Source organism: Hemiscyllium ocellatum, chromosome 1 (genome assembly GCF_020745735.1).
Source record: "Hemiscyllium ocellatum isolate sHemOce1 chromosome 1, sHemOce1.pat.X.cur, whole genome shotgun sequence".
Taxonomy (NCBI): domain Eukaryota; kingdom Metazoa; phylum Chordata; class Chondrichthyes; order Orectolobiformes; family Hemiscylliidae; genus Hemiscyllium; species Hemiscyllium ocellatum.
Genome location: NC_083401.1, coordinates 63,835,889 through 63,862,014, shown reverse-complemented (window position 1 = coordinate 63,862,014; position 26,126 = coordinate 63,835,889). Strand labels below are relative to the sequence as shown.

Here is a 26,126-nt window from a genome sequence, read left to right as displayed (position 1 = left end):
CCTCAACTCACCTCATTAACATTCAGCTTATCCTAGCGAACATGCCGAACAAACTGCGCATTGAGAACTCTCAGCATGGAGGTCTGAGTAGGTGCCTGGCCATTCAGCTCGCACACGCTGTGACTGAGCTCCCTGTTGTTCAGCACTGAACAGCAGTTCATGGCTCGATCCATGGCCATCCCGACCTTCACCAACACTGGCATCAGACCATTGTGGCAACTCTCCAATCCACCTGCTGACTGCTTAGGAAGGACAGACTGGCATTACAGGGGGCATCAGCAACTAGCACTGAGAGGCTGCTCCAAGAGGGCAGTTTGCACATACTGACAGGCACCCAGCTCACAGATTGGATCAGGCTGCATCACTGAGCTGCCTGCTTGCTTTTCCTCACTCACTTAGTGCCTACCTGCATGGTCACAGCATGCTCACCCCTTCCACCATTGGCACAATCACAATCTGGCACCTTGCCTTGCTGGTCAGCAATACTCACTTAATGGGGGTGGGGTGGGGGGAATGGGCATCACGTTGGATGGTAATGTACCTTACATCAATCTCAAAGCTAGCCCAGTAGCTTCTGCAGCTAATGAACTGCATGTGCAGCAAGTAAGCAACCATTTCTCAAAGTCTTAGGGACAAAAAGTCCATGGTTGCATCCACCACTCAGGGTGTACTGGTACACTAACTCATGGGCAGTCTCCAATGCCAAACCAGGGACACTAGTCAGGCATCCAGTCAGACTTCTGTCAATCAGGGATTGCTGCCTCTGCAATCAGGGGAGTCAGTCAGTCAGTCCTATGCCTCCATTGTGACCAATTCAGGGGAGACATGGCTAACACGGTCAAGGAGATTACAGCTAAACTTGTGGGTCTGGGCACTTTGCCATCCACGGCTACATGTTGTGGAAGAATCACTCAGTGTTCTATAAACAGTTACCAGGAGACACAGAAAATCCTCAAAATTAAACATTAATTTTGCAAAATCAAAGTTATGGGAACCAGCAAAATGTCTTCCCTGCCCCCACACAATTTCTTTGTTATCCTCCAGTTTATACAATTTGTTGGTCCCACGCTTATTGGATAACATTAGCAGAGTCAATGATGGCTTGCTTTATTTTTCTCAACTAACCATCATCTGCCACATTGGTTCCTTCCAACACACTTATCACATTACAATACCATCATCTTCAGCATTAGCTCATCTCCCAGTAATTCCTGAAGAAGGGGTCATGCCTGAAACATCGATTCCCCTGCTCTTTGGATGCTGCCTGACCTGCTGCGCTTTTCCAGCAACACATTTTCAGCTCTGATCTCCAGCATCTGCAGTCCTCAATTTCTCCTCCCTAAGTAGCCTATCACAATGCACTACCATTATCTGGTACTGGAGTCCTCTAACAATCCCAGGCATACATTGCAACACTAAGTTAACTACATGACTGCCATAATAATTTCCATATACACAGTCAAGGTCTCTCAACGGGGTGGTCATGGACAATCGGTCACATCTGTCCACAGAAAATAAGGTCAATGGGCTGACAAGGGTCAAGCTGGGAACTGCTGCTGTAGAGGGAGTGTCTGGAACCAATCTGGCAAAGGAGTGGGGTGTGGGGGCGGGGGGGGGGGGTTCAGGCCTATGATTCCAATGCATTGGTTCTCTGTGAGCTGAGGAGCTTCCTGCCCCAGATTGTGCTCTCACACTTTCTAAAAGGAAATGTCCCCTCATGGTGTCCGTATCTGGCCTGGTGTGGGTTTGTGGAGGCAGCTTTCCTCTGTAGCCCCAGTGCTCTCTCCCTGAGTGGTTTCTGGTGGAGCTGGCTGATTTCCTGAGGAGGTGGTCAACAGCCACCAGTACTTCCATGAGAAACCAGAGAGACAGAGACACAGAGACAGAGACAGAAGAGAAAGTCACAGGCAGGATAGAAATGGTGTGCAATGAATGATACTGGCAGAATTGCAATGGAATGGATTGGTACATGCTCAGGCAGCAGTTAATGCTGGATGAGTTGTTTTGCTTTAAATCTGAGAGGGATTAAGCTTTGTTATGCAAAATTGGGGGATTGAGTTTCAGAGTTTCGGAGACACTGGTAAGGCCTCACCCAGAGTATTGCGTGCAGTTCTGGTCACTGCATTATAGGAAGGATGTGGAAGCTTTGGAAAGGGTTCAGAGGAGATTTTCCAGCCTGGTATGGAAAGGAGGTCTTACAAGGAAAGGCTGAGGGAACTGAGGCTGTTTTCATTGGCGAGAAGAAGATTGAGAGCTGACTTAATTGAGATGTTTAAGATAATCAGAGTGTTAGATAGGGTGGACAGTGAGAGTCTTTTTCCTTGGATGGTGAAGGCTAACACGAGGGGACACAGCTTTAAATTGAGGGATGATAGCTTTTGGACAGATATCGGGGTAGTAACTTTACTCAGAGAGCAGTTAGGGGTGTTGAACTGCCTGCCTGCAACAATAGTAGACTCGCCGACATTACAGGGATTTAAATGGGCATTGGACATGCATAATATGGGAACAGTGTAGGTTAGATGGGCATCAGATTAATTTCACAGGTCGGCGCAACATTGAGAGCCAAAAGGCCTGTACTGTGCTGTAACATTCTATGTTCTATGTTAAAGGAGGTGTGGTGGCTCAGTGATTAGCAGTGCTGCCTCACAGCACCAGAGACCAAGGTTCGATGTTAGCCTTGCCTGTGTGGACTTTGCACGTTCTTCCCGTATCTGTCTGCCTGGTGCTCCGATTCCCCCGCCACAATTCAAAGACCTACAGGTTAGGTGGACTAGCCATGCTAAGTTACCCCGTGTAGAGCTGGTGGTGGGATGGCTCTGGGTGGGATGTTCTTCAGAATAGACTTGATGGGACGCACAGCCTCCTTTTGCACTATAGGGATTCTGTGAGATTCTTCTATTCTTAAGGGATCTGGGTTAAAGACAGGCATATGGAATTCGGCCATGATTGGCCTTGATCTCATTGAAAGATGGAACAAGTTTGAGGGGCTGAATAGCCTCCTCCTGTGTTCTCAGCACCCCCACAGAAGTGGGCCTGGTGTTCTCCCGCAAGGGGCAGGATTCTGTGCTCATGGGGCCTGAGGAGCTGAACTTTGTACATCCTCCACCCTGTTTGCTCTCTGGTGGGCTGCCTTCTCCTGAAATAAGAGAAGGGGAGGAATGGAATGAGGTATAAATAGGTGGCACAGCTATTTGTGCCGATGCAGATCATCAAATAGTGCCTCGTGAGTGAGCAGGCCATGCAGAGTTCATACAGGGTTAGTGGTATGGGAGGACTGGGTTGGGGGTGAGCCACTAAACAAGGGAAGTTGTTGCATGTGATAGTGAAAGGTGCAGAGCATGGACCCTAGTGCGCAGTGGGTGCAGTAACAGAGATAGAGGGAGTGTGAGTTGTAGAAGAGAGTGCATCACTTACCCTGGCAGAGCAGAGAAGGTCACTGACCTTTTCGTGGCACTGCTGGCCATTCCTCCATATTGTTAGGATGGCATTGGCCCAAGGAACTGCCAGCATTCAATGGTGTGGCCTCCTCTGCCGGTCCTCCAGGAAGTGAACACCCTCCTCTGCACCATCCCCTCTACCAGATGGCAGGGCCCCAGTTGGAGAAATGCAGTGCCATCTTCCCATTCTCCAACACATTCAGCTCTTGTCCTTGACTGAACAGGGCAGCTACGGAACCAATGCATATCCAGGTGTACAGTGGCCTTTTAAAAATGGCATAGGCACCAGGGATTCTAACATCACTGAAACTATCAGAAAGACTGGAACTTGGGGCATTACTGCACTAAGGACATCATCATTTAATCTAATTAAGAAACGGGGAGCCAATTGTCACAACCAAACACCCCAGACCACCATGCATTCACCCCTGTCACAGAAAGACAGATACCTTTCACTTAAAGATCAGCTTTGGAGCCAGAGGTACCTCACTTTGGTGGAATGTATTGTTTTCACCTGTGGAAATAACATCAGCACTGAAAAGGTGGGTCTGGAACAAAGGGATTGCTAAGCACTGATTATCGAGCAGGATGGTGCCACGAAACACGTTTATTATAATTCAATAAGGATATCACCATAAAAAGGACAAGAGTGAAGTGTTTGGCATGAAGAAAGATCAGGAACAGTCAACCTAGTTAAGGAACCCACCGTTCCCATTAGAAAGCCTGACTGGATGGAGTTAAATTTTTGCTAAAAATTCTGTGTTACGATCGAGCCCTCTACTATCACCTGATGAAGGAGCGTCGCTCCGAAAGCTAGTGTGCTTCCAATTAAACCTGTTGGACTTTAACCTGGTGTGCGATTTTTAACTTTGTACAACCCCAGTCCAACACCGGCATCTCCAAATCATGACTGGATGGAGGATTTTAAGTTGTCAGCTGAATCTGGAGAGTTTTGGGACTGAGAGATTAACAACAATTCCAGGTGGTATTGGGTTTGAATTATGAGGGGTTTAGGGCAAAAATACAGGGTTTCTGCCTGTGGCTTGTCAGAGACAGTTTTCTTAACATAAGATAGTGAACGCAGGTTCAACTGAAGCATTGAAGAGGGCAACGGATGATTATTTGGATAGAGATGGCATGCAGCGATATGGGCAAGAGATTAGCTGTGGGTAAGAGAACCAGTGCAGCCATAATGGGCTGAATGGCCTTCCCCTACACCAGAACATTCTGTGATCCTGTGGCAAGTCACAATAATATTGGTGTTATGCTGTAGGAGAGCTGAGGTGAAGCTGTGGAGGAACTTGGTTGAGCAAACCAATTGACATCTTGTGTATTTTAAACCAGTGTAGAAATGTGTTTGAATCAGGGTGTTAGGCTAGTTTTGCTTTAATAAGTATGTCTGTGCTTCAACAAAACCCTACGTCTGTGCCATTTGTATAAAATCCTGAAGTCCAAGAACTATTTTAAGGAGGGAATGCGAATACAAACTGTTTATACTTGATCTTTAAGCATGCAAATAATTCTGTTAATACATCTGTTAATTAAAAAATAAATAAAATCTTATAATTTCCTTCCTTCCCTTGCGTTCCATTTCCAAATGGTTCTTCCTACCTGAACAAGTAAAACGCCAGCAGCAATGCACATCCCAACAATGAGCCGACTACAATGCCAGTGACTGCGGACTCTCCAAGCCCACCTACACAGAACAACACAAGTGGTTTTTGTTAACATTAAGTATTTGTTCGGATAAAATAATGCAGCTATTCAGAAAATGAATTTCTTTCATAAGTATTCTTGGTTAATATATTAAACATACAACAGTCATTCATAATGGTTGCCTTTTGTTAATCCATTTCAAATTTTGTTACACTCCAGTTTGAATTAAAAATGCTACTCCCCAGTTAACATACTGCTCAAACTCAATGCCAGTTAAAAATGTCACCGCAGATTGATTCCAGTTAGTCTGAGGTAATGTAATACCACTCAGTCAACATGTTACATCGACACTCTGGTTTGAGAAAGCTTTCACTGCAAAATACATTTCCTAAATTAGTTTAGAAAGGGGGGGAAATGTTTATAGTTTGAAGAGAAATTACATGATTTACAGGTAGCAGAATGTTCCTTCGTAAAGCCACAGCTAGGTTCATCTGGAGGTGGCATTCCATTTGCCCAAAGGAGCCTTACATTTGGCCTGAGTTCAAAGGTTGCATTCAAACCATAGTAGTCAGCTATTACCTATAATCACAGAAACACAGAAAGTATAAGGATTTGGGTAATTAAAATTCCTTTCACTATGTTAAAGCCTAGTTTATGTCATGCAATTCACCGCATCTATTTTATCCGATGATATCTCTTGTTTATTTCTTCCCTCTTTTTTTTTTGACTGTTTGGAATTCAGCTGAAAGACCACTGAGTAATTTTCACTCCCACAGGCAGCCACAGGATTTCTTGAAACGAGCGTTTTTTTTGTCATCTGTGACTCAGTTGGTAGCAGTTTTGTCTCTGAGTCAGACTTTTCTGGGTTCAAGTCCCATTTCAGGACTCGAGTCCAAAACTGAAAGCTGACACTCCAATACCATACTGAGGGAATGCTGCTCTATCAGAAGTTACCATCTTGTAGATCCAGTGTGAAACAGACACTCTGTCTGCTCTCGCATGGATATCATTTGACACGTTGTCCCTATGCCTTGGCAGCTCTGCATTAGAGCTACCCAGGGACAGATTCTGCCACTGAGACAAGTAGTTAAAGTTAGAAAATAGCCTGATTTGCAAAATCTACTCAGCTAAAGGACCCAGCTGCGCAAAAATTGCACTCCAGCTAAGTGTGTGTTACATCTCAGTCGATATTAGTTTTGCCAGGCTGGTTCGAAGGATCACAGTAGATCTCTGGGGCTTTATCCCACATGTAATAAAAGTAGTAAGGCCCTCCGGTCCCACCTCTCTTATTCACCCCTCACTGGCCCCAATACCTACTGTGTCAATACATACCCATTCCAGCCAATCATCCACCTGGCCTCTCCTTGGCAACATTCCATGCCAAAGTAGATCCTCAGCACTCCCCGGGACCCCTCACATTATCCATGCCAACTATGTCCCTCTATGTCCATTTACCCAGTGTGTAGTCAATGCGTCATGTAATAAAAATTGCAAATGTGGAGGCGCTGGATGAATAAAACACTCATTTATACATCTCCTTTGGGAAAAGAAAATCTATGCTCTTCCTACAAATTTATAATTAAGTGTTGAGGAGCCAGAACATTGAAGCATCAATAATAGAAGCTTGAAACATTTCACTCTTTAAATATTCTCCAGGTAAACACTGAAACATTGACAAAAGAGATCACAAGAAGACTAACTTATTATAATCACTTAAAGATGCTAATAAAGAAAAAAAATCAAATATTCTCTTTAGTTGACAAAACAGAATCACTAATGATCTAATGCTTTTAATGGATGGAGCTTGCAGCTGAATATTCAACCCAATAGTAAATGATTCCACTGCTCCAGTGCTAGGTAGTGGCCTAAAAGATGAACCGTTGGTAAATATGATTTATAATTCTTAGCATTCTTCAATATGGGTCATAAACTGGAAAATAAAATTCATCAATTAACAAGCAAATAATAAAAGTAGTCAGACCTTTCGGAACCAAGTTATAAAATACATTAACCTTATATAAACAAACACAATCTGTGAACTCAATGCTCTAGGAGCAAGGAAGAAATGTCAAAGTTTGGGATTCCCTGCATACTATGGAGTTTTAACATTTAATGGATTACCCCTGGATGTAAGCCAATTACATAGATTGTTCTTCCAAGGCAGGGAGCTTTTTGACAGAGACTGCAATATGTGGTAGGTCTGATCTCAGAGAATTGGGCTGAAGGTGGAGATGGTGACAGTGAGTGGCATTTGGGGTTTTCCTAGTCGTGTGACGGTTGGAGGTTGAAGCTGAGTTGTGTGCAAGTTAGGTGATCTGTTTGGAGGTAAGTGAATATGTGGGGCTGGGTGAGAATTCCTTTTTATCCTGGCCCACAAAAAGAGCTGTGCCTTCTTGCTGTAGTGATCCTTGCCTCATTTCAGTCACTTAGTTTACTGAGGCCCTGGAAAACAGCTAAGAGCTAGATAAATTCAAGATTTCCAGCCACATGAACATTTAAAATGCTAATCTATATCCAGGACGTGTTTTATCTATACAGCCCTTGGCCTGCATCATTAAAACTCAAAAGTGAATAATTTTAAACTGCCACATGATACAGTGGGAAATTTGCAGTTAAACCTTCCCACTTATTTGGGAATGATATTTCTTCCCTCATTTTATTACGAGTAACTACATTCTAGGAAATGTACTCCAAGCCCACTGTTTGAGTTAAAAACACATCATTAATCAATTACTGAAATTAACATATCTGTGTATAACCAAAAATACCAAATTGCAAGTCTTCAACAATAGGATTGCAGGAATTAATATTTCCAACCACATTTATTTTGCAATAAGATTTCCTTGCAATTATTTAAGTAAAATTATCTGTAAGTTCCAATTTGCAAGTAATTTGGTATTTATGGTAACTATAGTGAAGTGGATATACAGCAATCTAATTTTTAACAGCAGAATATTCTGATGCAAATATATATCATGGTTTTTGATGCACATCACACGAATGATACCGCAAAGTCACTACTTTACTTGCCTCTTGATTTCCTGTTTCAGGTTCTGTCATTGCGATCACTGAGAAATCCCCATATCTGTCCCCATTGGCATCAATTGATACCTGGCCTGCTATGCCTGATAAATGGAATGCATCAAATGATTAAATCAATTAGCTGGAAAGGTTCTTTAATTCCAAATGAAACAAGAGATGATTCAACAGATTCATGAAGAAATATACAACAGGAAATCCCATTCTTCTTCCAAAATTTTTGTTGGCATTCCCAAAGAAATTGCCATTTTTTTTCCTGAAGTCTGTGTTCATTCCAGATGCCATATTTTTTTCTAATTTAGCTCGCAAAACACTAGATAATTCCAGCTATTAGAATACATGAGTTTTTTTAAAACAATAATTAACATTGGAGGCATTAAAACTATTTTGCCATTGTTTTCTTTTAGGCACAGGGATTCTGAATAGAAGCCAATTCAAATACAAATTTGTCTGAAATATGTTTGGACAGACAGAGAAAATTCCACCACACTCCCTTTGGTCTACTGTGATGTGTTTCTCAAACAGGCCATGAACTGTGTCCCTTCCAAAGTTCAATTGATGAAGAGTTCACTGACAACTGTAAAGGACAACACTACAATTCGTTTACACCTAGCTAAGCCAGATCACTTGGATGCTATCGCCTATGCCCAAGTATGTCTGTCTGACAAGAACCACCATCAAAAAAACCAATACTACACTTAACTCCATAGAGCTTCACCAGTCCATGCTGTGAGAAGAATCTGGTTTACAGACAGTCACTAAGGAACTTTAGGAATGTTAGGAACAGGCATAAGCTATTCACCCTTTACAGCTTGTTCTGCAATTCAATCTGCCCATGACTGACCTGAAATTCAAGTCTATTTACGCACCTCTTGAATTTATGCCTGGAGACCCATACCTAATAAAACATCTAGCAGTTTTGAAAGACCCAATTGTCCCAGCTTCTATAGATTTAGTTCCAGATTTCTAGTACCCTTTGGTGAAAAAACTGCTTCCAAATTTTGCTCAAGATCTACCTCTAATTCAAAGATTATTTCTCTTAGTTCTTGATATCCTACTAGAGAAAAACAAAGCTTCTCTTTATATCTTGAATCCTTTGAATATTTGAAACACCTTAGTTTCTGTACTGTATGTACTATGTACTGTACTCTCATAATTTAACCTTCTTAGATTGGATCAATTGATCAATCTGATCAATCCAATCTTTAGAATTATTTTGCTGATATGTTAGCAATTGAAAAAGGAATCCTCTGTGCAGAGGATGCATACGATGGAGTGCACCATGAGAAAAGGGAATAGCTGCAGGCCTGACCTTGAGGAACAAATATCAGATATGGGTCCGCAAAAACTGTCAGAATCATTACTAGAAATCCAAGGAGTATGTATGAGGCTGAGTTTCAGGGCAACTGTGTTGACTTATGAGCAAAGGTTAGATGGGTTGGGTCTATGTTCACTGGAATTAAGAAGAATGAGAGGTCATCCTCCTGAAACAATCACAATTCTGAGGGGGCTGGACAGTGATTTTTTTTATTATATGTTGCAACTTTCTAAGTTGTTTCTGAGATGGGATTTGCGATTTTCTTAGACAGAGTATACAATGGAAACATCCCCCCAGGGTTTCTGAGGAACGTTACATTAGAAAAGTCCATAAATCAATTGCAAACAGTTCAAGGAATTCAACTCTTCCAGTGCACATAGTAGTCTTATAATGATATAACTGACAATAGCCCATTGTTGTAATTTCTCAGTTAGAAGAAACAGCTTATACAGGTAACATCCTGTCAGTCTCATGCGCCATTACTATATTCTGAATATTTTAAAGCATTGATTGTGCATAAACTCTTTATGCTCATCATACTGCTGTGATGCAAGGTCAAGTTCAGTATCACAGATTCGGATTTGTTGGGCAAACTTTTGGCTGAGGTCAGAAATGTTTATTGGCAACACACCATCAACCAACTCCCCCTTAATTTTGTAGGCACCAGATAGTGATTAAGCTAATACTGAGGTTGCCATCCAGACACCAGCAGCTCAAGGGTCTCAGCAACACCACCAGGATCAGTGACCAATGTTGATTTCGAAGTTGTTTTCCCTGATACTTGTATTCAAAGGTGCTTTGTTTTAATGGTCAATGTAATGGTTTTGAAATCACATCATATTTTATGTTGAGATTGGAGTAACAAGTCCTAATAACCGGATATTTCATTACCTTCAAAGGTTGTATTCCACATTGTCTCTACAATTTTTGATCCATTGGTTTTGCTGTATCCTTGCTTCAGGACTTCTTGCAGTGCTTTTGCATACAGCACAACGGCATCATGGAACCCCTCCACAAACATGTTTACCTGCAGGAAACACAACCAGTTCGTGCAAGCAGAATGTAAGTGCAGGTTTGATAAGATTGAATATAACAACCATTTGAAAACAAAGATCACAACTCTACATTGTCTCCAGAACCATTTCAAAACTGGGTTATTTGTGCTACTGTTGTCCTTGCGGTACATTTAATGATAATATTATAAATTACTTAAGTGTTTTACTTTGCTTCTTTCACTTTTCAATGGCCCAAAATTAGTAAAGTTAGATGTCCACATTAGTTTCTAAATACTTTCCTCTGCCTGTTTAATTGGCTTAATTTTCATTTTTATTATCTGCTTATTAATTTCCAATATGAAGTTTGTGGTAAAATGGTGACATTTGTCTGAAGGAAATCTCAAATTGAGACATACCGCATTTACATAACACCGATGAACTGTAGATACAACAATCGAGCACCATGGTTCAGCTAATTGGTCTGTACTTTCTTTCAAATAGTCACCTGAATGCTGAGCATACTCACAGGTAGATCCTTTGGTTAGAGTGGCAAGAGGATTGTGAATCAATCATTGTGGACAAATATGGACGGGTATTGACTTGCCAAATTACTGTGACTCAGAAGGATTGTTTACTAGTAAACGCATGGAATTGTTTAAGAAGTCCAGTGTTATGGCTGATGCTCACCTGTGAAAAGTGAGCAGAGCATGTGTAGCACAGTTTGTGCTGAATTGGGGAAAGATGTTCAAAAACTTTAGTCCCAGATAATCATACCTAAAAATCTGATACCTGCTTTGCGTGGGCACAGACACTGGGAAACCATTCGCTACTAACTTAGCAATTGTTACATTACCAGGAAGGAGTGGTTGGAGGATTTACTTGGGATGAAATTAGTCTGCTCGCATGTTTAATTTTAAGCATGAGGCAGACAAATTTCCTCCTGAATTACTGTATTATTGTAATGCAGTGAGTCAGGGAGTTTTCACATCTTGCTAACCATTTGTTATTAGGATTAAGCTATTGCTTTGAGCTAAATTGCCTAAAGTTGAGTTTGTTAATCAGGTATCTCCCTTAGAGCACATCCTGGATAGAGAGCCAGATAGATACAACTAGCTTGCTGCAGGGTTTAAGTTACATCAGTAAACATGCAAGGATACAAAGATATAGAAAGAATAAAGTACAGAATCCACATCAATCACCCTCCTCATGGTTAATGCATGCTTTATTCCTTCAACTTACTTCAATTTATGGTACAGGTAAATAACTGTAGGCATACCCTACGAGTAGATATTTACATGGACCTTATTAGGAATTTTTCAACGTTCAGGGTCCCAGGCTTCTTCCCAAGACCTAGGACATCCCCAACCTCCTTTCACTAAAGCACAACTCCTGTAGTCCCCATTAGGGAAGTGCCACCTACAGACACTGTGCTCCTCGCCGGGTGCTGCTTTTAGATGGCAGTCTGACTGTTGTGCCTGATGAGGCCCAGGCATGTGGCAAAGTAACACAATCAGATTGACTGCCCATTTACCAACAATTTAAAGTCAACGGATATGAACATCAAGCTGTATGTAAACAATACAAGTGTTCACTTTCCCACGTAAATTTAGGAGAAAATTGTCCCCCCTAAAATCTCCTAGGGCCTCACACCGCTAATATCAGAATGGTTTATTCCCACCTTGACCCTCACAGAAATCCTAATCCATACCTTTTGTTGAGTTAATGGCAAGTAAAATATAAATGGAAAATGTGCAACACAAATCTGATGCAAGAGTGCTATGAATTTATTAGAAGACAATTTCTCAACTCACATTAATATACAATCAGCTAATCAAAGAATAAGAGTACATTTCTCGAGTTTAGAATGTGTAAATAAAATGGTAAACATTATCCTTTCATCGAATCCTAAAATGTGAATGGTCCTTAACATGTTGGGTTTCTTGAATTCCATCAACAAATATATCTTCCTCACTCTTTGAAACAGCAAGTGTCTGCAAAATCTTATAAAACGAGACCATCAGAGAATTTCACACTTTGAAGATTTGCTTTCAACCATCAAAGTCATTTTCAAGCAACTGCTTACTCAGACCTCAATAAGAGTGTTTGTTTCATTCTTAATTTACTTTGTACAAGTAAGCTAAGAATTACCGAATGAGTTGACACAGAATAAATGAGCAGGCAAATGAAATTTATCAACAAAACTTTGTATGTATTTTATATCTAATAGGTAGCATATGCTGACCATGAATGGTGTTGAAATAACCAGGGGGGAAGTTTAAGAGATCAATGCTAAATGTGCCCTAACAGACAACAGAATACTCAACTTTCTAGCCAAAGAGGTAGAAGACAGGTCACGAAATGTTAAGGGTCAGTCTTTGTGGTGTTCTGATCAGGTTACAACAGAAATATTGCATTCAATTTAAATCAAGAATCAAAGCAGGCAAAGGTGCAAAACATAACCAACCCTGCTGATAAAATGTTGGCCTTTATCCCAAGGTGAATTAAATACAAAAGAGAGGAATATATTCAGCTTTGCAGTGGTTTCGTCAGACTGCGTGTGAATAGCTGTTCAGCTTTGGGCACAGAACCTCAGGAAAGATATACTGGACTTGGAAAACGTGCAATACAAATTTACTAGAATCATAATAGAGCTTGAAGGGATATGAAGACAGGGAGCATAAAGTTTGCTTGTATTCCATTGAGTTTACAGGATTGAGCAGTGATGTAATGCCAACCTTTAACAGTCGTTAACAGCAGTCTTGTCAGTACCAGAGTCCAGTGGTAGATGTTCCTGTCAATGCAAGGAATAGCAGGGAAAAGAGAAATAGCGGCTGAAATCAGGTCAAGGCCTAGGGAATCCGAAAGAATTGGGATAGCACAGTCAAAATTGAGGGGCTGGAGTTTGGAGGCAGACAGTAAAGAATGTGGGCGGGGATGGCAGGGGCATCTTGTGAGATGGACTCTGATACATACAGGGCATCCCAGGGTGGTGTCCCTCCATCCTCTTTGTTTCCAACTTTTGAGTATTCTGCCTAAAAAGAAAAACAGCCTGCTACTCCTGCTCACCCACCAACCACATGAAGGCTTAGGCAATATATGATTTACATCAAACAACCTGGTAACAAGCTGAATTGACCCCTAATTATGTAACTAAATATGTCAGATTGAGGGGCTGAAAAATCCAATCCAATATAATAACTGGGAAATCTTGGCAAAAGAAAAGTAATAATTTTAAATTAACTGTGAGTTAGTTGACTAGAGAGGCTAGATGGCTCGAGTAACCAGCAACATGTCCCTACATGTCCCGTTCTGATAGTCCTTTGTCTTGCTTCATGGAAAAGCTATTAGCTGCATTGCACGTTATGACACAGCTCTGGGGCAGATGGGGCTTGGACCCAAGCTTGTGGTCACATGTATGGACACTACCATTTTGTCACAACTCCTATGGAAAAGACTGTAAACTGAATTAAATTGGTTATTCTTTCAAAAAGAGCATTTATAGCGATATAGCATTGAATGGAAAGAACTCTTAAGAGGTAACAAGGTATCTTTTAGTCTTAGGGACAGTGAATTCAGCTAGACACTACAAAAATAAGGTAGTTGCATAGAAAAATAAAATCAGTTGACTGTGGCACAAACATCAGAAGCTAGTTAGTCAGGATTGTTGCTCATGTGAATGGTATTTGAATGCTATCTTCCCCTACAATACCATTCAAATGCTAAAGAGGATCAGCAGGATCCGCAGCATGCTGAAAGGTAACAGAGAATGGAGTCTGAAAATACAGAGTAACAGCGAATCCAAGAATTATTTTAATGGCATTGAGGCAGATTTTTTTTTTTAAAACTGGTGAAGTCAGGCTCACTTCCAATGTTTTTATAATAATATAGCCTGAGAAAATGCATTCTGTTTTAAAAAGAAAGTCTCTCATTCTTGGAAATTAATTGAATACTTTTAATTCCCCAGCTCCTTGTAATGCCAATTCTAATCATAAATTGCATAAAGGAATGGCCAGAATAGAAGCCACTGTACAATAAGTCTGGGTCTTAGCAATTATGTCTAATGTCCACAAAGACATTGCGTACATTCCTTTTAACATGGTCTCCACATTTGTGCGATTTTCATGCCAAATTCAAATCCGAGGCCTCTGTAATTTAATCTAACAGAGGAAAATATATAACTTCTAATTTTTACTGCCTTCCACAATGTTGTGTTTTGCTTTGGCATGTGTCTATCAAATAAAAGAAAAATGTAGTGTTGTGTAATGGAGCAAAAGAAGTGTAATTGTGCACAATGGGTGATACTGGGTTGGTCACAGGTTACACACAGTGCTGAATATTTAGTTCCATTCTCGTTAATCACCTGCAGTGGGCAGCCAAATAGATATTGCCCATTTTTTGTTGTTGCCCGACACATTTTTTCTCCAACATTGTCGTGAGAAAATTCTCTTAACTTCTTCTCGAAACATCAGTCTATTCAACTTACTATTCAGCTGACTAACAATATGTCAAGGGCTACTCCTGAAGATAAAGTTTCAAACCCAATGCTGTTTCATATCAATCAAAAATCACACAACACCAGGTTATAGTCCAACAGGTTTATTTGGAAGTGCATGCTTTTGGAGCGCTGCGTTACCTGACAAAGGAACAGTGCTCTGAAAGCCTGTACTTCCAAATACACCTGTTGGACTATAACCTGGTGTTGTGAGATTTTTAAATTTGTCTACCCCAGACCAACACCAGCACCTCCACATCATCATACCAGTTAGTGAGAGAAACATTTCAAAAGATGGCCAGGTATAAGTTTAGTTCCTCTGAGATCTAGTCTATGTCAACTTGGGCATGATTGAATATTGGATTCCCAAATTCTGACGTTGAGCAGGGGCCAGTTGGGGACTTTCAACTTCATCTCAAAAATGGGCACCTGATTATAGGCTGCATGGAACAAAAATGCACCTGCCCATGAAAACACACTTGTTTTAATTTCAAAACCAGGCAAAAACTGATCAGTGATTAATGTGACTGTCAATATCTTCACAGCCACTGAAAAAATGATGGCACCCTAACTGCCATCATTGCACAGTGACACTTCAACATTGTTATAATGGAATTGGAATACACCTTTGTTCTAATGGCAAGTGTTATTTTTGCACATGGAGCCTGAATATATCTAATAAGTTTTGTTGGTCATTTCACCTACCAATCTGATTCAGATACGTCACTTTCCAAATGTAGTGAATGAAGAATAATGAATTCCTAACTTAGCAGAAATAATCACACTAAACAATGCAGAGAACCATGTGTTCCTTTTATCTAAAGTTTAGAAAACATCACAACAAAAGCAGTGCTGCTTCACCTAATTTCAGGTAGAAAATTAATTAAATCAAGCCAGATTAATTGATCAGGAAATTAGCCAGGGTAATAGAATTTTATTCCTGCTAAAAATTGAAAACTGTAATTACTATTAACACATCCATTAACACGTGCCATTAGGGGGCGGCACGGTGGCACAGCAGTTAGCACTGCCGACTCACAACACCAGAGACCTGGGTTCAATTCCTGACTCAGATGACTGACTGTGTGGAGTTTGCGCGTTCTCCCGTGTCTGCGTGGGTTTCCTGCGGGTGCTCCGGTTTCCTCCCACAATCACAAAGATGTGCAGGTCAGGTGAATTGGCCATGCTAAATTGCCCTAGTGTTAGATAAGGGGTAAATGTAAGGGTCTGGGTGGGTTGTGCTTCGGCGGTGTGGACTTGTTGGGCCGAAGGGCCTGTTTCCACACTAAGTAATCTAATCTAACATCCCTAGAGATCAAGTAAATACCTGATCATTACAATGCTACGGACATTACTATGATAATCATAAACATTTGATAATTATTCAAAGAACTTTAAACTAAATGAGTACTGAAATATCATATAATTTTCAGTCCTTGATGGAAGATTCAGGATCTGTCTATTCTTAATGTTAATAGCAGGCCCCAGTGTCAGATATGAGTCAGATGCAGGAGGCCTGATGGTAATGGTGGATATCTGAAACACACAGAAAATGCTGGAGAAATTCAACAAATCTGAAGCATTTGAAATGACGCAGAAACAGAGTTGATGTCTCAAGTCCAAGAAAGTTTTTTCTTCAGCATTGAAGAAAAATGTTTGTTCTGAAGAGGAGTCACCTTTCCACAGATGTTACCAGATCTGCTGAGCTTCTCCAACATTTACTATGTATGTTATTTTGGACAGATGCTAATTTCACTGGCCAAGAAATTTCGCTAGATTCTCTAATCTCATGCCATCATTTAATCACACAATCTGCGGACAATGAGGAAATGGTGAAATGCTCCTGACCTTTTACACTTGCCAAGATAACAGCCAATTGTAGTTAGATACATCATTTGATGTATCATTTATATATTATATCAATAAATAAATGGAATTAAACATTGACATTGTATATTGCCCTGTTTTGAAAGGGTCAGAGATATATAGTACACATGTCATATATTTAATAAAGATCAATGTAACCTAACTAAGTAGTGAATAGATACACAACATACTAACCAATGAGTCTGTGTACAGGTGCAGAACTGAATTTCACGAGATCCAAGCTGCTTCAAAATCTACAGTTTTTCCTCACAAAGGCAAAACACATTTGTCTCCCAAATTCTAACCTCCATAAACTCGAAGTTATCTAAAGCTCTGCTACCAATGCCTTCACTCATAGCATATCCAATTCACCTAGCACCCCTGAGCTCAACTGTCGAACAATATCTTGATTTTAATAGCCTATCCTTGATTTCAAATCACCCCTATAATCTCTGTAATCTCCGCCGTCCCCACAATCCTCTGATCTATCTGTGTTCATCTAATTCTGGTCTCTTCCTCATCATCACCAGTTTAAATTTCTTCACCAACATGGCTTCACCTCCAAATGCTGAAGCCCTAAACTCTGAAATTTCTGACCGACAACTTTCTTTATGATCCTCTTTAAAACCATCTCTTTGCCTAAATTTGATTACCATTCCTACTGTATGCTAACACGGTTCAATATCATATTTTATGTTAAAATTCCTTGACAAACACATAAGATGTCGTAATATGTTAAAGAGGCTAGTTAAACAGAATGTGTTGTTGGGGCAGAGACTGAGCAACTACCTTTCCATTTCCAATCCTAGATTTTGTTGCTGCATGTGGCTGCTACTGGACTATGTGGCTCTTCCCATTCCCGATGAGTAATTCTTTATACCAAGTTGAACATTAAGCCCAATTAAAATTCACGTCCCTTGTTAAACTTAAAGTAACAATTTTTATTAGATACTTTAAAAGTCAAACAGTTGAACATCACAGAATGATGCACAACTTCAATCAGGCACCAATGTCAAAGTTTGCATTATCCCCTCAAAAGAAACTACTGCTAATAAAAAGCAAGTATCAGCAGATATTCCTTTCTGCCCCACAATTTCAATGACATTTAGTGCCAGCATACAAAAATAAGATGCACTTGGTTTGCAGCCTATGAGAGGAAGTCTGTTGAACAACTTAGAAGTAGCCATTGCTGTAATGAACTCTGACCTTGCTGATTTTTGACCTGGATAAACAGTCCTGTACAAACAGAAGACAACTGAAAACACATCCAGTCTTTTCTTCATTGTAGTCAGTTTATTTTTAGTTTGTTGTGTGATTTATGGAAGGTGGGAAACACAGCTATTTAGTGCAAATTGTGGGAAATAGCTGTGTTTTAATAATATTTAAGGACCGATTTTGAAAAGAAATCACGTTTTTCTCACTGTCTTTTCAATGTCCTGTCCTTTTTCCCCTACATGTCAGACATATGTAAATAAAACCTCTTTTCTCATTAATTCATGCAGATCTATGATTTAACAGGTGCGGCTATCTTCCATACCATGCCAAAGCATTATTCCCCCTTTGGGACTCTGAAAAATGAGCATCAACAAGCTTGCAGACAAAGGAGCATCACTGCCAAGCATGATTCTGTCCTCAACCAGTGTCCTCGTGCACACTTACATTCCAACACTGTTAGTGGATAGCAATCAGCAGTGAAATAATGTTGGTTTTCCTTTCCTTGCCCAGTGTGTTAAGGACAGTGTCAACTCCAGCAGTCACCAATCATCAAATTCAACACTGACTCGGGATCAAACCTGGCACATTCTTGAACTTTATTAGTTTGCAACTTACTGCATGCTACACTTGCCAGCTAAACCATTAGGGGATCTGAACTATGTGAGAAATATAAGGATTAGGCATTTTTAACTAAAACAAAGAGGTTTTTTTAGGTGCCTTTTGTCCTTGTCATGAACCCTCATTCTTCCACAGAAGAATTTTAAATATAACATAATGACAAGTCATGAACCACAGGAGGAGAGGTTAGGAGTAATGACTGAAACACTGATTGAAAAGCTGTCTGCTGAGAAGGTTACTAAAGGAGAAAAAGGAAGTGACTCAATGGAGGGGTTTCTGCAGGGTTTTAGCGAAAGTGGGGGATAAATGTGGCTGCAAAAATGCAATTAATGGTGGGAGGAGGAGAAGGGGTGAAATGATTTTTCAAGTGGGATGAACCGATTGTTTATGTATCAAGTGGCAATTGTTTATCATGCATACCTTTCTCCAACTGCCCATAATAATAATGGACTTTAAACAACGTGAAGAAATTAGATTTAATTCATAAAAATGGTATTTTTGAAAAAGAAAATTCAAACTAGAGAGGCCATGAAGTGATGTGAACCAATAATGAGCTAGTCAAAATTCAGGATTTGTTTGTGAACCATGTGCTTCTCAGAAACAGGTACAATACCTCAGATAATTGCCAATGAGAAAAATAGTATCGATGTCTACTAAGAACACAGCTAAAGGCCAAGACCAAAGAAAATGATGCCAAATAGTTGTAGGAGGACATTTCAGTTCATTCACTCAAGGGTGTCAAACAAGCGGTGTAGAAGATTAAAAAAAGCTGGGGTTCAGACAGCACTGGTGCTGGAGCTGAGCATTATCAACATACATTTGGAACCTGGTGTGATTTTGGATATGGTCACTGAGGGGTACCATGTAGATGTCAAACAGAAGTCATTGTGCTTCTTATTGTTGGTACAAGTGTGTACCAAATTTCTTTTTCATGAAACCTAAAGTTTCTTTATTTCATCACACATGAATAGAAATATAAATTAAAATTCTGTAATAAATATATTTTGAACAAGAATAGGCTACAATCAAAAAGGCAGTTTGCTGTGCCCGCACCTTAATGCTGTTCAGTCAAGAATGCGTTCAGTTAAATCTTCAAGAGTAGTGAATAACAGATGACTGTTGATGCTTTACTCAGTGTTCTGGTTAGGTTATGGGTGAAAGGATGAGAATAATAAGTTGAGAATATGTCCTCAGAAATCCACAATTTTAGGCAGGATTGGACTTTGTTCATTTTATTTAGTACGCTGCTGCTTCAAAAGTACTCTGACTACTGAATAGAACCATTCATTGTAACAAATTATCCAGTGTCATACTGAAGCATTTCTTCCTATTCTTAGGGCTACAGGAGACACAAAGAGCTGTCTATCAGCACGCAGTGCATGGCTAAGCACATTACAGAACAAGCCAAGCATGTATGATTCGATATGTTTCTGCATTATTAGCAAGCAAATTAGTTACAAATGTACTTGAAATTTATTAGCATACCTGTTAAGTTCACATTTATCACTGATGGCATCTCAGAAATCAGCATTATGTAATGTTTGGAAGTTCCAGTGCTGAATGACTGCCTGTCTTAAATTACATCACAAGTTCAGATGCACTCACTGTTAACATTCCCTTTGAAGGTGAGAAAATGGTCACCCTTGTTTGCACCAGTAGCTTTTGGTTTGCTTTTGAATTTGCTTCTGCTTTGCTTCTTCATAGCTTTCTCAATGCACTTCAAAAATGCCGCACCAGTTACATGAATTAAATCCAATTTCATTATGTTGTTTTATGTTAATTTGGGTATGAGGAAAAAGCTGAATGTGATAAATAATTAGCACTTAGTAATAATTAATCATTCCATCCCTAAATTAATTGCATTTTCTGCTTTGAAATTAGACAAGTGATTGTAATTGATCTGACTCCGAGGCTAGAATCTTACCGTCTTTGAAACATTTTCTTGGTAAAGTGGGTCCAAACCCATCCCACATAGCTTCTCCCTGTAAAATTGGGATGTTAACTAAGCAACTGATAATAGTAGAATCCTAAGATGTGAAGCCCAGTGATACAGCTGGAAAAGATGGGCACTGCTGATGAAACTGAGAAGGCACAAGGGAACCTCAAACATAAGCACCTCTTGAGCTGTTGCCTTCTCATCTGGCACCTTTGTAATAGTGAGGGGTTGTGGGGGGTGTGACTGACAAGGGCCAGCAATGGTGCCTTGGCCTACTGCAGATAGCCCTGGATTCTTGGGGAGGGGTGGGCATTAGGAGAGATGGGCTGAGGGAAAGCTGTTAGATATAAGGATTTCAGCAACTTTTTCCAATTGACATCTTCGCTGGGATAATGATTGCCTGGACTACTTGCTGGGAGAGACTGTTCATTTGGAGGCCAAAGCACATCGGGTTCCAGGCTAATGCAGTGTTTTCAAATGTTGCACTCAGTCCCAAGTCAAACATCACCTTTTCAGGGCTGAGTCTGCTCCTAGATAGCAGATATTGATTGCATTTATTTATTTTTGGATCTCACCGGAGAAAGGTGAGAAGTCAGGGAGAAAGATGTGTTTGTTTTTATCATGTTTAAAATGTAAAAAATTATTATCATGTTTTTAAGTAGATGGCCACAGATGAATGGTAAAGTATGACAAATGATCTAGATTCTAAGAATTCAGATATCACCATTGGAAACTATGAAACTGAGTTGAGCCAATATGGTCATTAAATATGACTAATACCTGAAAATAATGACCATGAGAGCTGCTGGATTGTTACATAAAACCAATTGGTTCACTAATGATGTTTGCCATTTTTATCTGTTCTATTCTACCTATGACTGATGCCCTATATGGTTGACACTTAATGTACTCTGAAATGACCTAGCGAGCATTCAATTGTAAAAATTATCAATACTGCTACCTCCTCGGATATTAAATGCAGCTGAAGTAAATGCAGAAATTACAGCCATTTTGAGCACAGCAAGATCATGCAGAGAGGTAGGATTTGGAAGACCAAGTCATTGACTTTTTGTGGTGTGGACCAAAAGAGGAAAGCCAGTCAGAACACCATAAAAACTCCTTGATTTTTATCAAGTTGGTAAATCAGCGCTTCTAACATGGAATACAATTAATGGATGGTCAGGTCAGATTTTCAGAGGCAAATGGCAAATGAATTCAAACGTCATTTCTCCAAATTTTCCAGTTTGCAGTTTTAGTTTTAAATAAAATGATTGGAAGAAGAATTGTTAGGAATGTTTATTGTAAACTCTGATATACACCCTAAGGCAGACAAGCATGTGCACTAGGTATGGAATCACATAAAACCAAACCTTACACTTTCTGCAACAGGAAATTGTCTAATTTTACTCTTTTTGCAAATTGGTTACTTTCCAAATTAATGCTTTCTCCCACACTCTTTTCCAATGTGTAATTTCTCGGTCAAGGCAGATAATATGCAAAACTAAATTCAGAGCTTTGTCATAGCAACTGGGAGATATGCAGAGTGGCCTTCGATTGATTGGCCCTGTGACATTTCCTCCCTTCCTGTCAGAAAGTCACCAAACTTCTCTTGAATCTCAACAACTTCAGTACGACAAACATCAACGACTCACCTAGTTAAGTGCTTGTGCAAATACAGCCTCTTCCTCAGTCTCTGAATTCCACAGACTTTAACACCCTTTGGCATATGTTTAAGACTTCTTTGTGTACACACATAGGCCTCATACACACATGTAATATATGTATATTTACATATGTGTAAATTTGTAACATGAAACATGTTTGTCAATACAATGCCATTCCATCATGTGACTGTTCTCCTCTCTGCATATGAATAGTATAATATGTTGCATGGCTCATCATGGTAACACCACTTGTTAAAATCCAGGCTTGGTTAGTATGATGGAAAATTCTAGACTCATACCACTCCATGCATTTTAGACTCTAAATTATTAATACATTATCAGTACTTGCTTCTAGCCTTTTGCTTTGACTGGTAATTTTTTTCATTCAAGAGTTGCGAGATTAGTAAAATTCGATGCGTGATTGTCACAAGTGACTCAACTGAGCAATTAGTCTTCCACTTTTCACTGTCACTCTGCTGAAAACAAACTGGGCATTGTTGAACTGTTGCTAGATACTCCAGTAACTCTCACAAACTAGGTGTCAAGGCAGTGGAAGGCTGCATCACTGGCCCAAACACCTCTTGCCTCAGTATGAATTGGTCACACATTTCCCTACCTCATGAATCCAGGTGACACTTGGGTGAGGGTGCCCTGACTACTTGTCTCCTTTCTGTCTCTGTTCGTTGCTGATCCGGGACGGCCAGATGAGGTCCAGCATGAGTTTCTCAGTTGAAGCATCAAAGCTGCAACATCTGCCTAGCAGTGACTTATTTCCATCCCAGAGTGTACCTGCTCAATGTATCTGTCTCTGTGATATTTTACCAGATTTCATTCATATCACACCAGCTACAATATCCTATTAGTTTTTCCATATAATTAATTGTCAGATATTTCTTACGTCTCAGATGCGTCCATTCAAAAGCAAATGTTTCTCTTGTCTTTCCTAAGGCAGGTTATTCACCTATTTGCTTGAATATGACATCAGGTGGACCACTGCATCAATGCACGAGCCAAGGTACATCTCCCACACACCCAGTTATTTTAAACAGTTGGCCTTTTTGAAACACAAAACAGATGTTCAAAGTTGGTACCCTTTGTTTTTCATTTCCTGGAACTGAGACTGATGCTTGAAATGTGGTTTGGGGAGTGCACCATATAAGTTGATAACAAGTGAGAACATAGAACATACAGCACAGTACAGGCCCTTTGGCCCACAATGTTGTGCCTAGCATTTACCGTAATCTAAGAGCAACCCAACCTACACATCCCTCAACTTACTGCTGACCATGTGCTTGTCTAGCAGTCACTTAAATGTCCCTAATGTCTCTGACTCTATGACCACATGCAGGTACATTTCATGCACCCACCATTCTCTGCGCAAAGAACCTACATCTGACATCTCTCTTAAATCTTCCTCCAATCAGTTTAAAATTATGACCCCTCCTGACAGCCATTTCTGCCCTGGGGAAAAGTCTCTGGCTATCCACTCTATCTATGCCTCTCATGACCTTGTACACCTCTATCAGGCCATCCCTTTTCCTTCTTTTCTCCAGTGTGAAAAGCCCTAACTCACTCAACCTCTCTTCATGAGATAGGCGCTTCAATTCAAGCAGCATCCTGGTAAATCTTGTCTGCACCCTCTCTAAAGCTTTCTATAATGAGGCGACCAGAACTGGACACAATATTCTAAGTGTGGTTTATAGAGCTGCAGCAAAACCTCACGGCTGTTAAACTCAATCCCCCTGTTAATGAAAGCCAAAACACTATATGCCTTCTTAACAACCCTACCAACCTGAGTGGCAACTTAGAGGGATCTATGTATATGGGCCCCAAGATCCCACTGTTCCTCCACATTGCCAAGAATCTTGTCTTTAACCCTCCATTCAGTATTCAAACCTAACCTTCTACAATGAATCATTTCACATTTATCCAGATTGAACTCCATCTGCCACTTCTCAGCCCAAATCTGCATCCTGTAGCCAACACCAACCCTCAACCCTATCTACAACACCACCGACCTTTGTGTCATCGGCAAACTTACCAACCCACCAACCCACCCTCCCACTTCGTCATCAAAGTAATTTATAAAGACTACAAAGAGCAGAGCCCCAAGAACAGATCCCCGTGGGACACCACTGGTCACCGACCTCCAGGCAGAAAACTTTCCATCCACTACCACTCGCTAATTTCTGTATCCAGACAGCCAAATTTCTCTGGATCCCATAGTTCCTAATTTTCTAAATGAGCCTACTGTGGGGAACCTTATCAAATGCCTTACTGAAATCCATAAACAGCACATCCACTACTCGATTTTCATCAATTTGACTCATCATATCTTCAAAGAATTCAATCAGGCTTGTGCATAATCTGTCCCTCACAAAGCCATGCTGATTATCTTTAATCAAACTATCTTTTTCCAAATAGTCATAAATCCTATATTTCTGAATCCTTTCCAGTACCTTACTTACCACAAACATAAGACTGACTGGTCGGTAAGTCCCAGGGATTTCAGTGACCCTTTCTTTAACAGAGGAACAACATTCACTTCCCTCCAATCATCCGGTACTTCTCCCGTGGAGAGTGAAGATGCAAAGATCATCGCCAGAGGTGCAGCAATCTCATTCCTCATTTACCGTCTGGCCCTGGAGACTTTTCAATCTAGAGGCTTCCCAGAATTTCCAGCATATTCACTTCCTTCTGTTCGATCAATCTGTTCAAGCCTATTAACCTGGTCCACAGTGTTCTCACTATCAACAAGGTCCCTCTCTCTCGTGAATACTGAAGTAAACAAAACCTCAATTAGGGCCTCCCCTACCGCTTCAGACTCCAGACACAGGTTCCCTCAACTATCCCTGATCGGCCCTACTCTCTCTCTGATCATTCTCTTATTCCTTACGTTGAGTGTAGAATGCCTTGGGTTTTCACTAGTCCTTCCCGCCAAGGCTTTATCGTGCCCCCTCCTAGTTCTCCTCAGTCCATTTTTGAGCTCTTTCCTAGCAACCCTGTAATCCTCTAAAGCTGTGCCAAATCCTTGCTTACCTCAACCTTAATTAAGCTTCCTTCTTCCTCTTCGTGAGAAGCTCTTCTTCTCTTGATATCCAAAGCTCCTTCACTTTACCATTCCTTGCCTGTCTCAGTGGGAAGTTATCCAACACTCACAACAAGCGCTCCTTAAACAGCCTCCACACTTCTGTTGTGCATTTCCCATCGAACAATTGTTCCCAATTTATACTCCACAACTCCTGGCTAATAGCAGTGTAATTTTCCCCGTTCCCCAATTAAATAACATCCCATACCATCTGCTCCTATCACTGTCCCTGACTATGGCTAATGTGAGGCAGTTGTGGTCACTGTCACCGCAATGGTTTCCCACCGAGAGATCTGACACCTGGCCTGGCTTTCCCCCTCATCAGCCTATCTACATATTGAGTCAATAATTCTTCCTGGACACAGCTGACAAACTCGGTTCCATTCAGACTATCTGCACTAAGGAGGTTCCAATCAATATTGGGGAAGTTGAAGTCACCCATAACAACACTCTGTTACACCTGCACCTTTTATCCGTTCTTCCATCTCTCTACTGCAACTGGGGGGTTCCACAGAAAACACCTACAGAAATTCCTCAAACTGTTTTAGTTAGGCAGATCGGCAGGCATTAGTTTAATGTCTTGCATAGATTAGACACCATGAGCGAATGTAATGGTCATGATACTATGCCACCCACCAACCAGAAAACCAGTGACAACCCCATGTGGCAATTTGTGAAAATCCTGTTGGGATTAAAAGCATGTTGGGCAGTTAACACTCTGTCTTTGGGGTCCTGGGCCGTTCAGAATGAGATCTAAACCGCCAGGAACTGCTAGTCAATCAAATGGTTGGCAGATCTT

The 26,126-nt window shown here is 40.6% G+C and overlaps 1 protein-coding gene across 4 annotated transcripts in view; it reads right to left on the bottom strand.

The window, feature by feature from the left end:
* The window catches only part of npr3 (natriuretic peptide receptor 3), an 80,305-nt gene that overhangs the window by 13,957 nt on the left and 40,222 nt on the right, over window positions 1-26,126 (bottom strand). For 3 of the 4 annotated variants that reach the window (XM_060821466.1, XM_060821592.1, XM_060821558.1), the window contains exons 4-7: window positions 10,345-10,480; window positions 8,127-8,221; window positions 5,537-5,675; window positions 5,052-5,136 (exon numbers count right to left, since the gene is read on the bottom strand). In XM_060821466.1, coding sequence (XP_060677449.1) covers window positions 5,052-5,136; window positions 5,537-5,675; window positions 8,127-8,221; window positions 10,345-10,480 — 455 coding nt within the window. The remainder of the gene's footprint in view (window positions 1-5,051; window positions 5,137-5,536; window positions 5,676-8,126; window positions 8,222-10,344; window positions 10,481-26,126) is intronic. The other variant, XM_060821515.1, reaches the window with a different exon arrangement.